We start from the raw sequence: 18,505 nt of genomic DNA, 5'->3' as shown, positions 1-18,505 counted from the left end.
TAAAAAGCACTGTTTATCCTCTGCTCAGAGAGGCTCTTGAAAATCCTGACCGTGTTTCTAGGTTTCCTAGATACTAACTTCTCCCGGGGTTTATCTGGGCAGCCTGTGCCTTCAACTACTTAGGACAGCTACGGACATACGAGACTAGGCTCCCCGTACCTCCTAGGTAATTCTCAGTGACAATCACGTTAAACAGTTACTGGAAAGCAGGTTTGAGTTCTTCAGTCCAATACTTTTCAGCCTCATTCACAAACTCGCTGGAACACCAAACGGAAGGTAACTCAGAAAAATTAATTCATCTGGGGGCTTTACAAGCTAAGAGCCAAAATCGCCACCTCACCCTATGCATACCATCCTGCCGCCCTGCACATGCCTTTGGATGCAAGGACAGGCGGCCGTTCCCCTTCAGCGGAACCCTCCGCAGGCCCCGTGGTGTAACAAAGAAACAGGTCCCACCAATAACCGTTTCTGTATCTTGTATATAATGTTTTAAACATATTTCCTGCCTTCGTTTAGCAACCCCAGGGCTCCAGCTTTCATTTGTGTTGCATAATGCAAGGGCCAGGGCAGCAAGCCGGTGGTGAGGGGAATCTCAGTAGCTCCCCTTAAGAGGACTAAAATAAAACCTGCTGGCATAAACGCTCGATCCGTGCCAATGCTTGGCTCCCCGGCCCCGAGCACAGCACGCTGTCACCACCGACACTCCCGTCGGAGGGCCGGGTCGCCTTAAAATCTCACTTGCGGCCTGACCCTCCAGGGGTTTTGTTTCAGAGAGGAGGCAATGACGCTTTTCAGCCTCGGCCCGCCGGGGCAGCCAGGTGCGAGCCCGCCGCAGCCAGCACGTTACGCAACGGCCGCGGGCCGGCCACCGAGGCGTGGCGCCGGGCCGGGACGCGCCGCCAGCCAGGGGCCGCCGCTGACCCCAGCCCTCGTCCCGCAGCGGGGGGCGGCCGCCCTGTGGGCTCTGTTGCGGGGCTGCCGCCAGCCACGGCCTGGCCGGGCGGCCGGCTCCCCTGGGGCAGGCGCGCCGACATTTTAGCGCCGGCGGGGGACAAAGCGCGGCGGCAGCGCTGGCGGCGGGCAGGGCTCTGCGCGGCCTCCCCCCCGCAGCCGCGGCTGTCGCCACTCGTGAGTGATACCCCCGCCAGGGAGATTTCAAACGAGCGCGGCTCCAGCCCGGCGCCTCCCGGGCACAGGCGCACCGCGCCGCCTGCGCGGCGGGGGAACGAGGGGGGGGGGGCGGGGGAGCGTGCCGCCGCGCAGCTGTGCCTCTGCGCTGACCCCTGCGGCGCGGGCGGGCGGCCAGGCCCCGGCGACAGCGTCGCCCCGGCGCAGTGGCGGCGGCGGGGTAGCGCGGCGGCTGGGCCGCCTCCCCGCGGCGCGGGGGCCGCGCGGGCTCGGGCCCGAGCAGGCCGCGGGCTCTCGGCGGGTCCCGCTCATTGTTCCTCGCACAAGCCCTGGCAAACAGGAAGCCGCCTCGGCATGGGGCGCCCCCACCGCCCCTGGCGGGTGACTGGCAGGCCCGGCGGCCAGTGCGAGCGACGGCGGCGGCGAGGCGCAGCCAATGAGCGCGCGCGCGCGCGGGCGTAGGCGGGAGTTCCGGGCTGGCAGGCGGGCGGGCGGGCGGCGGTGTCGGCCGGGCCCCCTCTCCCGCTGCAAGCCCCACCTTTCGGCTTTCCCGCACCGTCAATCAAAATAGGAAAAAAAACCCCGGAGTAGGCTCGGGCCGCCGCCGCCGCTTCAGCCCGTGAGCACAATAAGCATGTCCCCGGCGGCAGCCGCCTAGCCCCAGCCAGCAGGGCCTGTGTGCGAGCCAGCCAGCCTGCCTGCCTGCCTCCCGCCCAGCCAGCCAGCCGGCCGCTCGCACTCACACCATGACCGGTACGTACGCACCGACCGAACCGCCCCGCGGGGCTCCCTGCTCCTGCTCCGGCCCTGCGCGTCCCCGCTCCGGCCCCGGAGCGTCCGTGTGCGAGCGAGGCGAGAGCGGCACTGAGAGCAGCAGCAGGAGGAGCAGGGGGAGGAGGGAGAAGAGGGGCAGGGGCAGCAGCACGGGGAGGAGGAGGAGGAGGAGGAGGAGGGCTCCGTGCGGGAGGGCGGGGGGAGCGCTGGGGTTAGGGGGGGGGGGAGGGAGGGAGGGAGGGAGAGGGAGGGGGGTGATCGCTCCCGTCAGTGACTCTCCCCTCCCCCTCCCCGCTGTGCCCGCAGCTCCCGAGAAGCCCGTGAAACAAGAGGAAATGGCTGCCTTAGACGTGGACAGCAGCAGCCACAGCGAATATCTCCAGCACGGCAACGGCGCCGCCTCGGCCTCCGCCGGGGCGGCCGCCCCCCAGGTAAGCGCAGGCCCGGCCGGGCCCCTTCCCCCCCTCCCCCGGGTGACACGTTGTGAGCGGGTGCGGGAGCCGGTGCCGCCGCCGCCGCTTCCTGTGTGCGCGTCTGCGAGGAGCCCGGTCGCTGTCCCGCACTAACCGCCACCCACTTTCTCTCCCTGAACCCGCCCATTGTGGGTAGGACGCTCAGCCGTCACCGCTCGCTCTGCTGGCGGCCACCTGCAGCAAGATCGGCCCGCCGTCGCCGGAGGAGGATGAGGCCGCCGCCGCCGCCGCTGCCTCTCACTCTGCCGGAGCGGTGAGTGCCCGCCCCGCCGCTCTCGCACGGCCTGCCGGGGGGAGAGACAGCACAGCCAGCCAGCCCGCCCGCCCGGGGGGAGGGACGGGACACGCGGCACTGCCCGCCCGGGGGGAGGGACGATAGCAGGGCCGACCTGCCAGGAGAGGGGTCCCCGGGCTCCCCTGCCTCTCCAGGAGGAGCCGGGCTCCCGGGAGGAGGAGGGAGCCTAGCTCCCCCCTCCCCCGCCATTGGGAGCGGCGCCTTCATTTACTTTCAAAAACGGGGGGGAGGCGGGAAACCTCCCTCCCCCGGCTCTGGCACCGGAGCGGCTCGCTCGGCACCCGGCGAGGCTGGGAGGCATCTCACCTCCACCTGAGCACACCCCCGGTATCCTCTCCTTAGCTCCCAGCCTGGAGCTGCGCACCCAGGCAGGAACACAAAATGAAGGCTGGCTGTAGGGAAGGATGTAGTTAGAAGTAAAATGGCTGTTTAGGAGCGAACGCGGTGGTGGAAAGCTGCTTCCTCTGTCGACGCTGTTTTTTCTAGGTGCAGTTATCGTGCAGTCCCTGGTATTGCAAACCTAATTTCTGTCCTCTCTCATGTGCTGTCGGCTCTGAAAGGAGCCTTGATGACCTTGTGACCTTGTGTGATGAGATGGATCTTGCAGACTAGAAATGTATTCTTGTTGAAGCTAGTTTAACAATCTCCATAACAAAAGCCTAATGGAAGCTCACATGTTCCTTAATCGGTCTAGCTAAACTCTCTTGTTGACATATGCTCATAAAATTAAGAGATGGTGCGTTTCTAAATAACTGATACCTAAAAATATCGGTATATTAAAAGAGAGTTCCAAAATGTCTTTTAAAATGACATGATGAAGTCTTTTTTTGGCCTTAGTCTTAGATGAAGTCTTTTTTGGCCTTGGTCCTCGGGAGAGCACATATATTACATCTACATCTCTATTTATTGATGTATTTTTGCAAAAAAGTTTTGAAATGAGCAAAACCACCCTGTTTTTTGTTTGTTTGTTTGTTTGTAAATCTTGGTTTTTAAATTTCCTGTACAACTACCTTGTATGCTTTTAGGATTCTGCAAATAGAAAGAAAAAATGCAAAGCATTGCACTGGTGGACAAAGTGGCTTTGGCAAGCTTTTTAACAAGTGTCAAAAGGTTAATGTTAAGTTCACTAAATACTTGACTGCTAAACTTTAAAATACTTTGCGTCTGTACATTTCATCTTACTTTACATAAAGGGAAGCTGAAGCGAAATAGTTGTCTAAGGTCACACAGCAGGTTGCAGACTAATGACAGAGCTCGAAAATATATTAAGATTCTGACCCCCTTTCAAGTGTCTTTTTTGCGGAACACATTTATTAAGCAGTATGTTTTTAAAAATCTTTCCAGACATTAAATGCCTGATACCTCTAAGATTTCATTGATAATACCAGATACATACAGTGCTGAAAATTGGAATGTTGGATCTGTCTCTTGCATAAACATACGTACTGAGAAATGAACAATGCTTAAATGATAGCTTGCTTTCCTATTTCTGCCTTAAGGTTCTTCTTTAAAGCTGGAATTGTGCATCTTGTGGATGGGTTGGTCACCGAGCATGAGCATTGCTAGGTCTGACAGGGTACTTGGGTGCTAGTACAGGACAAATGGTTCTTGATAGTTCAAAATGGACAAAGTGATTTTGAAATGGAACTTCTTTATTACTGTTAAATTCATCTGTTGTAATGTTTATTTATAAGGGGCTTTTCAGGGCAAGGCAGAAGCAATTCAAGAGAAGCCAAAATCTTAGTTAAAACAGAATATGAATATAAACTCACTCACTACTTTTCATACATACAGATAGGCCCCTCCTACATATCTGCTGTGAGTTAGCTTATAGCATTCTGGTAATTTTTACACTCTTACAACATAGCTCTTGAATGATTCAGAGTATTTAGGGTGGAAACTAAATATAAATTTTAGAAGATACTTACAGTAGCTGAACTAGACACTGGAGTTAAGATGACCTTAATAAAGGGAGGGAAAGGACTTAAGTCCCGAAATATATTCCTTGTGAAAAACAGAATGCCAAAAGGGATTTAGTGCAATAAAGATATTTTTTTTTCTGGTCCTGTTAGTGTATCTTATCGGGGGGTGGAAGAAGGAAGGAGAACTAAAAAGGTTTAAATTGGAAGTACCTCATAACTCATATGGAAAATGAAATCTATATGCTTGGACACAGGCATGTTGTCTTCCTGGCGTTTGTGATGCTTATCCCTTTCTCAGGAGTATAGATGAATCAGTGTGATATTTGTGTATGAGTGATGGTGCCTAATGCAGTGATGGGGAGGCAGCCCTATCCCAGTATCTTCTATACCCAGATTGCAGTTCTGACTGCTGAACGTCTGGTAGAACTCTCAATCCATATAAATGGATAGTAGAAGTTAAACTAGGCATTTCCTTTTAGAAGCCTTTGAAGAGCTTGCATGTATAGGGGTAGTGATGCTGTGTTTTTCGGGTTATTTTGTTAATGCTTTACTGACATTTGCTTGGTAGGAACTGGCAGGGATGGAGCCAGTATACTAGGCTAGCCAGTTATTGCATATTGCTCTCCTGGCTGAAATGGTATGCTGCAGCTGCTCCCCAAGGACCAGCAGTATGATTTAAAAGCAACAGCAACAACAAAACTCCCATAGGAACACAGGGAATATTGCATGTCTGGGATTTGGGGAAGAGCTGGAGCAAATCTGATTGTGTTTGCTCCAATCTAGTTGGCCCTGCTTTTAGCCCAGGGGTTGGGTCAAATGACCTTCAGAGGTCCTTCCCAACTGAAATTATTCTATGATTCTGTGTTGGTATCTGAATGCAAGCCTGCTGTTGGAGTGGATGCCACTTTATGCCACTGAAAGTATTAGTGTGAAAATAAAAAGAGTAATTAAAGTGGCAACTGCTTGGTATGGAAAGCAAGCGAAAAAGGCTGTTGACAACTAAACTCAGCCCTCTCCTCCCTTCCATCCTGTCAATGAACTGGGCGGGCTGCCTGTAGTCCACAAGGTTTTCAGCTTGGCTCTGGATTCTGGTTAGAGCTGTATTTACTTTTGGATGACAAAGTACTAGCAGCCATTACTGCTGATGTCATCTATGTATGTTGATGGAGATTGCAGTCTTTTAGCTTAGGCTTTGACACAGTGATTTATTTGCCTACAATTATCTGACAGGTGCTTTGTGTTTTGCCTGCTGGTGTTTGGTTTTAATGTAGGTGGCCTTGAGTTTATGGCTTCCTTAGCTGAGAATCTTTTCCTCAGTTGCCATACTGCTGCATCCATGGTTGGTTCAAACACTTGCCATGGAAACTTCCCCTTGAATATTGCTGCCAGATGGTATGTGTTAAAGCCTTGCTGGGATGATATGACCTAGAATGACTGCTCGTATGTTTTGACTTCTCTGGATGGCTTTCTCTCTCTTGGGAATTTAAAGTCTGAGAAGTTTTAGTTTGGGTCTTGCTTTTTCATTGTTTGCCATTGACTAATAATTCTACTTTAAAGTTTCATATTTAGGATTCTTTTTCGTCTAGTCATAAATATTCTATAGTTTCATTCCAGTTTAAACATCAGCAAAGATTTTAGCATTTGGTAAAAAGAAGCAAAGCAGAAGATGGCAGAGCTGTGCGTAGGGGAGAAGACAGAAGAGGACGATTCTGAAATTTATGTCAGAGTCTTGATGGTCAGTTGTACGGTTGTCTCATGGTCAGATGACTGTTTAAGAAGCTACAAACTTGAGATGATAATCAGTTGTTTATGTTCTCTTCATTGCAACGCAAAGCTAAAGACACTGTCTTAACTATCATGCTCCAGGGGCCATTCTTGTGCTGGGCATGACTTGCATAGGTGAGGATACAGTGCAAGACTGATGTGAGGATGGGGTGGGAGGGCTGGAAGGCGGGTGAATTGTGAAAAGTGGCAGGCTGGCTGAGAAAGCCGAAGAATGGGAACTGTCAGAAGTGACTGCCCCAGTTGTAGTATGTAGTTGCATCTAGTGCACTGCAGGCTGCACTGATTCTTTAGTCTTAAAAAAAAAAAAAGTGCAAAAAAAGCAGGGGGGAATGAATATTGCTTACCAACAATATGTGGAAAACATTTGGAGAAGTTAATAATTAGCAATGCGCGGGGAAGATGAGTATCGTTTCTCTGCTGTAGACAAAGCATTTGTATCTTTTACAAATAAAGGTTGAGTGTTGTAAAACTACTTTGGCATATCTGGAGCTTTAGAATTTAGTTTCAGTGCTTCACGGAACTTAATGAAAATGTGGGATTCCAGTTTGTTTATGCTTCAGAACAGTGCTTCAACCATCTGAGATGCAAGTAGCTTAACCTCAGTTTAGGTGGAAATGGTAATAGTGCTGATAGGACAGAGAAGTATGAAGGCATTTTAAATTCCATGTTTTCTGCTAGGCAAAAATATGGATGAATGCCATGTGTCAGGGTTGTCCATACTTCTCAGTTCTCTGGCCTGTATGATGGTTTTGAGGAAGCTCAAAGTTACTCTGACATCTTTTTTCTCCTTTATGGATGATAATACAGCTTCCTGATGCTACAGTTCTGGATGTGAACAGATGCACCAGAGTGTGTTCAGCCACCATAGAAAAGTCTGCCTGGTATTGTCTTGCTTCTCTGTTTTATACTTTTGCAGAACAGAGAAGTTTCAGGTTGAATGTAGTGCCTAAGTATATTTTTCCTGCTGCTGTCCAGAAGCTCACCTTTTAAAATGTTCTTTGATTTTTGCATTCCAATTATGTCTTCCTAGGGCTGGATCAGAACCAAGTGTAGAAGTTCTTTTACAGGTGCTTTAAGAATGTCCTTAAAAATTTCTGTTTCATTTCTTGTTACAGTTTTAGAGAAAGTAAGAAAATACATGTTTTAAAACACTTACGTATGTAAAGACAGCATAAACCAAAAAGTTCTCTTTCTGATATTTAAACACTAGTAAGTGTAAGATACCATGGAACAGCTGAGGCTAGTAAGAATCTCTGGAGATTGTCTGGTCTAACCCCCTTGCTCAAAGCACGATCAACAAGAGCAGGTTGCTCAGGACTTTGTCTTGTGGGTTTTGAGTATCTCCAAGGATGGAGAATTCCACAACCTCTCTGGGCAGCCTGTTCCAGTGTTTGATCACCCTTACTGTAAAAAAAAAAAAAAAAAAAAATTTCTTCTTATGTTATGGGGGCAGGTTCAAAAGCCTGACTAAAGTAGTAGTAAATAATAGCCCCTGTCTAACCCCATCTACCAAGTCAGTCATCTCATCATAGAAGGTTGTCAGGTTAGTTAAATAAGCATTATTTCTCCTTCCCAAGTCTAGGCTGACTGCTTTTGATCACCATCTTTTTTTTCTTTTCTTTTTTTTTTTCCCAAGAGTATTTGGAGGTTATTTTCAAGGTTATTTGCTCCATTGCCTTCCCAAAGATCAAGTTGAGGCTGACTGGCCCCAGGTTCTCTTTCTTGTCCTTCTTGATGATTTGGTAGAGCCTTCTGCACCTGACTTGAAGGCACAAGGAAAATGAACCATTTCACAGAAACCTCTATGCAGAATTATAGTTTGGTATGCAGTTATATGGAGATTAATACACATATATAGATTAATAATTAATAAATGAAGTTACATACAATACAGTTAAAAATGCCCCCTTGTTTTCATGTCTCATTCCTTAATATTGCATCTTTCTTGTTTCTACTAATGTCAGGGATGTTTTATAGTCTTAATTTATAGACATGTTCTGAACTTCTGATTAAAAACAAGCTATTAAAGTTTTGGGTCCAGTTGTCCATCTCAAGCAAAAAGATGTAGACATTAATCCTTAAATGAGACACAACTAAATTTTAGATATATTTCACTGGATTGGAATTGTCTTGTAAAATAACATTTTAAGCAGCCCCAGGTAATACTTTTTACCTGAAACATTCTTTGATTCTCTCTAAACTTTTGATTTGGGCAAGTGTATTTCTCTGAATTATGTGGCTTCATTGGCAGAGGACTGAAACATGCAACAGAGTTAATTTGCCTTAACAAGCAGCTTTGTGTCATCTGAACCACAGTGACTGATCTTGAACATGTTTTTAACTTGTGGCAAATACAAGATAGAATGTATTAGCTCATACCTTAATGAGAGAGTTGAAGCAAGTGCATTTTATCTTACATCTGTAATGACCTAAGAATGCACAGATAGTTTACTGTAGCTTAGTAAACACATGGTATTAAACTCATGCATTAGAGCCCTAACTCTTTCATAAAACAACAATTTGGATGAGACACTGGCCAATCTTCTTCATTAGGTATGTGATTTTTAAATGTTTAGAGCTCGTGACTCATTATCTGGCCACCTCTGCTTGTTTTGCTGATGCTTTTGCTCCAGGACTAAATGGGGCAAAAGTGACTTTCTGAAAAGTGCAGCAAAAAGCAGTCCACAATAGACCAGCACAGATAAACGTGTGGTGGTTCTTTAGCAATAAAATACTGATGGGTAATAGCATGTGTCCAGTTGATCACATCTGGCATGTTGAAATGTAGGTGCCTACAACATACACCAGTTCTTCCAGGGGTGTTTCTCCCCTTTCCTGTTTTGCTTTGGTGAAGGATGTTTTATTTTTTTCAACCCAAGTCTCATCCCTCAATATGGTTTAGATCACTTTTTAAAGGTATTTTATCTTCTGTATGCATTCTTCTTATAGCCTTCCACATTTGACTTAATGTTGCTTTAATTTTCTCTGAATAAAGTGAAAAAGACAATTACTACATTTTTTATTTATCATGACCCCTTATTCTTCAGGGATGGGAATTTTGGCTTAGAGAGATCTTCTTATTTTACCCACTGGAAATTATACAAAGCCTGCTAAAGAATCAAAAGACAGGCTGAAGAGAGGTGGTTGTTTCCACTCTTTGGTGGTACTTGACTGTTCTTCAGGTGGTGGTATCATTTGATTTTAATTCTTCCCATGCCTTGTGCCAGCTACTCTCTTTGCTTTGTTCCCGTCTCTCTTGTTTCCTGATACTGCTTCCAGTGAATTCCTCATTGCTTCCTGTTCTGTCCTCCTTGGCTGAGTACTGCTAAAGCTGAACTTTCCTCAGATCTTTGTCCCCTCCTCTTGACACAGAGCCTTTGGATTGCAACCGTTAAGCCATTTCTTAAAGGAGCAGTTTCCAACTAACTGTTGTCTGAGTATCAGTTGATAAGGAAAATAGCTGTTGCTTTATCTCTGACCTCTTAAGTATTTTTCACAGATGGCTGGGAGACAGCAAACAAACTCTGGTCTACTACAACTGTGCTTTAAAGATCAGTGAGTGAGTGGGCTGTAGATGTTGCTGCTTGTACATCAGTGGTAGAACTTCGAGTTGCTACAGCAATGCTTAATTGCTTGAGGACACAGCGAAAGGTTACTGCTTGTTTTAGTAGGAAAAGGAGTCTAAGAAATGTCCTACTAGCTCAGCAGACTTTGAGAAAGAGTGTAACAGTCAAGCTTGTTATGACAGGTTGATGAGCAGTTTAGGTTGAGACCATCTTCAAATATTCATTACCATACAGGGGTTTTCATGCTTTAATACTAGTAATTTTGATAGCTGCCAGATAGCTTCTTGGAAGACTCACCCTCTTTTTGCCCCTCCCTTCTCATGATTCATCTGGTAGTGTCTGATACAGCCAGCTGTAAGAGCAACATGTGAGTAACAGGCATTTCACGTACCATGTGTAGCAATAGCTTCATATCCACATGCATGACTACCCTGAACTTCTCCATGGACTGGCAAGTGCATGTACTAAAAGAATGGTCTGTTGAGCTAAAACCCTTACAAGGCATGATTTGAGGGAAGATGTCATTAGATCATAAAAAGGTGAGGAGAGATGGGTGTCTGACATGAAAAGGGCAAAAGCCATTGAGTGGCAATATGGAAATCAACATGTGTTTGGGGAGGGAGGACAATAATCATGTAGGTCTATCATGAAGGAGACAGGTTACCTTTGACCTATTTCTGTGGAGGATACTCATGTATGTATGAGTAGACATACTATTGCATATTAGGTCAGTCCAGGTATAACCTAAACATTCAGCATTTGCTTGTACATAGTCTTAAATCAGTGAGAAATTACATCAGACTTGTAATGGTTCCCATTACTTTCAATTTCTCTCTTGTTCTAACAGATACTATCAGCAAATTATATTATACATTTATAATGACACACATTAAGCATACAACAATCACATTTTTGCTTTTGGTATTTTCTGATTGATGTTTGCCCATGACTTTTATGGGTCTTTTGATACTTTATAAAACCTTCAGTTAATAAGTATTTATATACTAGTGAATTGAGTACTTAACGAACTTTCTTAGCAGCATTTCAGCAACCAGTACTTATGTGTAAACAACATTAAACACAAGTGTCTAAAGCTAATGTGGTAGCAGTGGAGAATGGAATTTTTTGCCTTTTACTAGGTAAGATGGTATGATATGGAATATTGCATTTTTTTCTAATCTCATAAATTATAAGATTGAAAGACTGAAGGATTTAAATATGTTATTTAAATCGAAAGGCTAAAGAGGAAAAGAAAATAATAAAATGGAATTACTGTTACTCCTTTTTATCTTTCTGATCCTTGAAGCATTAAGGCCATACAATTTGTTTTGTTTTGGTGATGCTGTATCTATTCACTAATAAACTCTATCTGAAAGATTATATCTTTGAGGGCAAAAGAAGGCTAGCATGCTTTTTTTATTTGCAATTTTTATTTGTACAGCTTTTGAGAGGAATTTAGAACCAAGGTATGTGTTTCCTTATTGGAAATGAAGCTTGCCAAGCACAGTAAAACTTTTTCTAATTAAGTACTCAGACTTAAAAAGAGTATTTTTCTTGTACGTGTAAACATTTTCATGTCACAGTTCCTAAAAGGAAAGTGAAACTAGCAAAGTCCCAGCCTACACTGTGAACTGAATTCACTCAAATGCATGCCTCAGGATGGATTCATTCAGGCTGGTTACGTCTCAATGCCATGTTAGGGAAGAATAAGCTGTGTGCTGTATTTTGCATATCCAGGTTTTATTCTAAAGGAAGTCAGAGTGCAGAGTGCAGCATCAGAAGGAGGCTGCGATATGCTCCTGTAACTTCCCTGCCAGGAGTGATCACAGGATCAGTGCAGAAGGACAAACTAGAGCTTTTTCGTGTGTCCTGTGGACTCTGCCAAAGAGCCAAATCTGTTTCACAGAGCTGAATGAGTTGTAAGACAAGTTACTTAATTGTTGCTAAATATCAAGTTTATATCAAGTATTCCATTGGTTTACTGTAGTGCCGTTAAACAGATAAGGAGAAACTTAACTACATCTTTTTTAGATTGATGGTTATTTACAGTACGAGGTTGGCTGACTACACAAATCTGTGCTAAGCATTGGAAGATGTTAAATCTAATTCTTAACACTCTATTCTGAAAAAGCTTGCTTTGGTAAAGAAAGGTAAGTGCAATTTACCTTTTCTTTACTGAATAAGAAACAAGCATACTACATCAGTCCTTAGATTCTTTAATCTTTAACCGTCTGGGGGGTCTATTCTGAAACATTGACCTTTTCTATTGTTCCAACTTAATGAAGATAGATTCCTGACCCCCCACCCCCCCACCCCCCAGGTACGTATGACTAATACAACTGTGTAAAAATCCTTTGTTTAGAGGTCATCTTCTGTAGTGAAACAGTAACTCATATAAGCTTATAAATACTAGGACTTTGTATTATGTGTAACTTAAACTGAGGTATCCAGTCTTTCCAACTGTGTGACTAAGTGACCTCTTAACACTCTCTGTACTGCTGAGAGTCACTACATATCTATACCATATATGAGTCAAAAGGCAGTGGAGCTCCAGGAGATACAGGTGACACTAACTTCATGGCGATTCCTCCACTTCTGTGCGATAGGTGCCAGGCTAGGTAAAGAGCATAACTGAGTTTCAGGGTAACCTGGTAATGAGAGCTCCAGCAGCCTCTGCCAGCTCCCTTCTTCCCACTACCAGGGATTTGGATTACCCAGCAGCCCCCACACCAGAATAACCCTGCTGCTGGTCACCTGACGTAGCCATGGCACAGGAGCTGCATTTGACCTGCTTGTGAGCAACATGCAGCTCTCAACCCACAGGTTGGTTACCCTGACTTAGGCGTTAGCTCACTTACAAAATCCGTATTTCATATTTCTAATCCAGTTGCTGCTGTTCATATGGGCTCCACTGCATGTTTTCCAGTAGTACATCAATCTCTAGCGTTGAATTGCATGACTGTTCTAGCATATAGTCTATATGTCTCATTTTAATTTTCTCTTGTCTTTTTTCTTTTTATTCAGACAGGGGATTTGGCTTCTGTGCAATTAACAGCAACTCCAAATAGATGGGAGGTCTTGTCTGCAGCTCCTGCCACTATAAAGGATGAAGCTGGTAATATAGTACAGATTCCAGGTGCTGCCACAGTAACTTCAAGTGGGCAGTATGTCCTTCCTATTCAGAGTTTGCAAAATCAACAAATCTTTTCTGTTGCACCAGGATCAGATTCGTCGAATGGTACAGTGTCTAACGTACAATACCAAGTAATACCCCAGATCCAGACAGCGGATGGTCAACAGGTTCAACTTGGCTTTGCAGCCTCTTCTGATAATAGCAGTATAAATCAAGAATCTGGTCAAATTCAGATCATTCCTGGCTCTAATCAAGCCATCATTGCCTCTGGAACACCTTCAGCTAATATTCAGAATATCTTATCACAATCTGGTCAAGTCCAGGTTCAGGGAGTCGCAATTGGTGGTTCATCTTTCCCTGGCCAAGCACAAGTTGTTGCTAATGTCCCTCTTGGACTGCCAGGAAATATTACTTTTGTACCCATCAATAGTGTTGATCTAGATTCTCTGGGACTTGGCAGTGGTTCTCAAACCATGACAGCAGGCATTAATGCAGATGGGCACTTGATAAATACTGGACAGGCCATGGATAGTTCAGATACTTCTGAAAGGACTGGTGAGCAAGTTTCTCCTGAAATTACAGAAACCGCCACTGATAATGACTTATTTGTGCCAACATCATCTTCATCACAATTGCCCGTTACCATAGACAGTTCAAGTATATTGGAACAAAATGCAAACAACTTGACCACAACTAGTGGTCAAGTTCATAGTTCTGATCTTCAGGGAAATTACATCCAGACATCAGTCTCTGATGACACACAGGCTCAGAATATTCAGGTCTCCACAGCACAGCCAATTGTACAACACATACAGCTTCAAGAGTCTCAGCAGCCAACCAGTCAAGCCCAGATTGTACAAGGTATTGCGCAACAGACAATCCATGGTGTGCAAGCAAGTCAAAGCGTATCTCATCAGGCTCTTCAAAACCTTCAACTGCAGCTGAATCCTGGAACTTTTTTAATTCAGGCACAAACAGTGACCCCTTCTGGGCAGATAACCTGGCAGACATTTCAAGTGCAAGGAGTTCAGAACTTGCAGAACTTGCAAATTCAGAATGCACCTGGTCAACAAATAACTCTAACCCCTGTGCAGACTCTCACTCTTGGTCAAGTTGCAGCAGGTGGGGCGTTGACGTCAACTCCAGTTAGTCTAAGCACTGCTCAATTGCCAAATCTACAGACAGTTACAGTAAACTCTATAGATTCTGCTGGTATTCAGCTGCATCAAGGAGAAAATGCTGGCAGTCCTGCAGGTATTTATTTTATTCATTTTTTTGCAGAAAACTTTGTTTCATTATTGCATGTAGTTGGTTTAGTGATAATTGTAACATTATTGTCTTGCTGTGGAAGCCTACAAAATACAGGGGGTTAAACATAGTGATGATAGATTTTATTTTGAACTACTATTGCATTAGAAACCACTGTAATGGTAAAACATAGTCCCACCTCACTTCTTTTAGTGTAAGCTCCTGTAACTCCCAACTGGTCATATTAGTTAACAGCACTTCTAGTACAGTGTTTATCAGCACTTATAAGTCTTACCATGCAGAAGATCTGCATACTAAATAGAGAAGGGGGAAATCTATCAACTACCAGTCTTCTAAGGCAGCAGTATCATTAGCATTACCTCATTGTTCCCAGTTCTGAATAGATGAAGTTTTCATGGAAAATACAAATATTTCTGTTGATACCATTTTTTTCCCTCTGAAGATGTTCAGGCCCCCTGAGGTGGTATTCATCTGCTGTTTTGTTTCCGACTGATTTAATATCAGTGTAACTACAATGTACAAAATGCATAAGTGAAACGAGCATGTAAATATCAAAATGGAGGCTGTGCTTAAGAACATATGTGAATTTCCAGTACTACTTAATTACATTGCGTTTCAGAATGTACTACTGTTAATGATAAACTTCACAGTGTGTTTTATCTCTGTAAGCAGAGAAGAAAGGCAGTTTTCTTAAAGTAGGTGTTTCTTAGTGTAAGAAAAAATAAATGTGCCTGTTTATTTTTGGTAAATTTGATACAATGCATTCTAAATTTCAGGGCGTAGCTACCTAAAAGAAAGAGTAAGGGGTGATTGAGGTTCAGGACGTTTTGCTGTACCAGAAGCCATTTAATCTCATCATTGTTGGGTTGTGCCCAGGCTAAGTAGAAGAGGCTGAGTGAGCGGTAGAGGTGATTTGGGAAGGATCTGTTGAAAAAATTAGCTTGGGACTGACTGCTTTACTATAATCATGGGATCCAAGGCTCTGGTTCATTAAGATACTGAAGCATAAATGTTTAAGTAAAACATAAATGTTTTGTATTGTATGCCTATTTAAGCATTTAAGAAGAATGCAATGTTAAGTGAAAATGCCTAGAGGAGCTGCTGAATTGGGTTTGTTTCAAAAGCCTACTGATTATGATACTTACTTAGATATTGATCCTGGTATATTCTATGTCAGGAAGCTTGCTTTCCCTTTTGAATTTAAAATAATCTGGGATGGTTTTTTAGTTAATTTTGTTTTGGAAGTTACTTCTGTATTAGGACTTAACCAAGGCAAAGTTACCCAGACCTAGATCTAGATAAGCCTGTTCTTCATTGGCTTGTAGGCAACATGCGCACCAAACAGATGAGTTGCTGCTCACAGCATTTGCTCTGCTGAGTAGTCTGGATTTTTAAATTTTTTATTTCCAGTGACCACAGAACATCTGGGTTTGTTTCCATCACGTGTTGTTACCTATGAGGACATCATTAGGTAGACATAGACATCAGTAACAAAAAGCATGTATTGTACATGATAATACAGCTAAACTCACATACAGAATCTAACTCTTGGAAAAAGGGCCCTGAGGCTAATGTGAAATAAGAGATTGAGAGCTTCTTATTTCTGAGATTTATATTTGGTGTAGGATCATGTAACTGATTTTATTGCTTGTGGAGTAGCATAGCAGAAACTTAAGAAGAAAGAAGGAAGGGAAAAGGAGAGAAGAACCAAAAGATAAGATGCATGAAAAAGAAGTTGAGCTTGTTGTGTGTATTAGTTTGTCTGTTGATGGTCCTTGAGAGTATTTTAATGGTGGTTCATAATAAAATGCAAGGGAGTTCCATCAGGCATTCCTTAACTGTATTTTCCTGTGAGGAGTTTCACATGGGAAGGGAAGAGAGTAAATGGAATATATGAAGTGTGATTAAATAGGCAGAAGCAGTAGATTAATATCAGAAACTATTGCCTGAAATGAATAGCTATAAACACCTGGTTGTATTAAAGATAGGGTGGAGATTTATAGTGACATTTTTCCTACTTGTCTAGGAGTAGTAAATGGACTGGAAGGTATTAAAACTGCCATCCCCTAGATTTGGGGAGAATTTAATTGGTCCCTCCTTTATGTTACAAAAAACCTCACTTTTCCAAAGTAATGATCAATGTGAAACTGCTTCTAACTAACAGAATCAGACTGAATTTTCTTGATTGACCTTCAGTGTCTTTTCCATATGCATCTCCTATTTTGTCTATATAGAAGTTGTCTGAAAGAATCTTTTTCAGTGATGTTCCTCCCCTTTTTATTTATAACCCCTTACAATATGGTATGGCACCCTTTCTTCAGGTTGAACAATAATTATGCAGTTGGAAGCAGATAATGAAATTATAGGAAAATCTTTTGCAGTCAAAGATACATTGCTCTTCTGATCTGCAAATGAGGAAAAACAGTTTAGTCTTAAACTGAAAGAGGAAGGTATGTGGAAGGGACAGCAGAATGAGAGAAGTTAAAAGCTAAAGGCTGAGAGGTAGGCAAGGTAAGAAGGGTTTCCCTGTATTTTCTCGCCCCAACCCAGATAATGCACTTCCTTTCATAACAAATACAGTTGGGTTGTATTTCCTGTTTTCATTTAGCAAAACTTTTCTACCTGAGGCAAAAATAAAAATAACATATTCCTAGTCTTGGGTCAGAGATGGGTCCAAATACATAGATTGCTGTGTTAGCTGTGTAGCTGTGATGACTGTGTGTTAGGTTTTAGATTTTGGTAGGTACAGCCCATTGTGTGAGAGGTGTTCTTCCAAACCTCACTTCTGAAGTAAGCCGCAGAGGATATCTTTACTGTTCTTGTGAGTATGTGAGAGGAAAAAAATTCTTTACCTAGGTCCTACATTTTGTTTACATAATGGAAAGTCATCATAACCCTAATACAAAGCTAATAGCTTTGTCCAGTAACTGTACAGTTTTCTTTGAAAAATGTCCAGTAATTGTGCTTCTGCCAAATTGTCCGCTTTACGAGGTGGACATACGCAGACTTCCACTGCACTGAATTTGTTCTGAAAAGCATTGGCTGAGCTTACCATAGAATGTTTATTAGACTTCATATTCCTCATTGTGCTTAGTGTTTGTCTTGTGGTGCAGGGAAGGGTATTGATTAGTCATAGCCAAAACTTTCTTCAGCATTGTTTTTCAAAACGAAAAGCTAGATCAAATAGTATCTAGGTGTTAAACATGGGCAAAGATGTATCTTTCTCACCTGTGTTCTGGCTTCAGTCATCTGTTCTTGAGAGGAAATTAAACCTGAGAAAGCTCTCTAGTAATCTACTCCTCTTGTTGGCATTTTGTAATAAAATACTGCATTGTGTGTGTTACAAAAAGAGCCACTGCACACATGGCTCACATCACTTTTTAGCAGCTTAACTGTTCAAGAAAGGTATTTAATTTTATTAGCATGTTTATAGATTTCTTCTTCAAACATTTCATATAAAATAGCATTCCTTTTGGAGAAATACAGGGTACTGAAATGTATTGACTTGGTTTTCAGGTGGATTCTGTAAGTTTTGTCAATTTTAAAGAACTATTAAGTTACTGGATTATTTTTTTCCCCTAAACTCATTGTCCAGACAAAAGAGACTTAACAGTGTCAATCAAAACCTAATTGTAATAGTGTCTCAGCTAATTTATTGCTGTACTGAATCATAATTTTGGATTGATTATTTCTTGAAAAAAAAGGCAATTTTACCAGGTCTTATCTAGGTTGCTTAACTTTTTATAAGATGCTGGATACATTATTATTTTTTTTTTAATACTGCTTTTGGCTATTCCAGTAGCATCTGAAGAAACTAGAGAGTGAACTGAAAGAAGGTAGCATTGGCTCAAGAAGGGGCTTTGCTGCTTATCAACCTGGAAACACTCAGCTGGAAGATTCATTTACTTAAAAATAAAAAGCGCTACAAACACTTTTACAGGTTGGTCTACAGTTGGAATAAAGTCAAAGGGATTCCTTTCAAGAGTTGACGTGATGTGCCACTGCAAAATCAAGGTTTAATTTCTGAATCTTTATTCCCAGCTCCTCCTCTGCAGGAGTATACACAGCTACTTAGTGGACTCATGGGCCTGCTGCCACTGAAGTTTACAATCACGCCTGCTGATCAACTTATACCAGCTTATGGACAGTGGGAGTGGTTG

The 18,505-nt window shown here is 43.5% G+C and overlaps 1 protein-coding gene across 4 annotated transcripts in view; it reads left to right on the top strand.

The window, feature by feature from the left end:
• The first annotated feature begins 1,636 nt into the window (after positions 1-1,636).
• SP3 (Sp3 transcription factor) overlaps positions 1,637-18,505 on the top strand; it is a 36,363-nt gene continuing 19,494 nt past the window's right edge. The window contains exons 1-4 of one of the 4 annotated variants that reach the window (XM_040604494.1): positions 1,637-1,881; positions 2,209-2,333; positions 2,512-2,628; positions 12,968-14,330. In XM_040604494.1, coding sequence (XP_040460428.1) covers positions 1,875-1,881; positions 2,209-2,333; positions 2,512-2,628; positions 12,968-14,330 — 1,612 coding nt within the window. In that variant the 5' untranslated portion in view covers positions 1,637-1,874. Of the gene's footprint in view, positions 2,334-2,511; positions 2,629-7,803; positions 10,483-12,967; positions 14,331-18,505 lie in introns of those variants that run through there. The other 3 variants (XM_040604493.1, XM_040604492.1, XM_040604495.1) reach the window with 3 other exon arrangements.

This window comes from Falco naumanni, chromosome 8 (genome assembly GCF_017639655.2).
Source record: "Falco naumanni isolate bFalNau1 chromosome 8, bFalNau1.pat, whole genome shotgun sequence".
NCBI classification, from domain to species: Eukaryota; Metazoa; Chordata; class Aves; order Falconiformes; family Falconidae; genus Falco; species Falco naumanni.
This window is presented reverse-complemented; position numbering and strand designations above follow the sequence as displayed.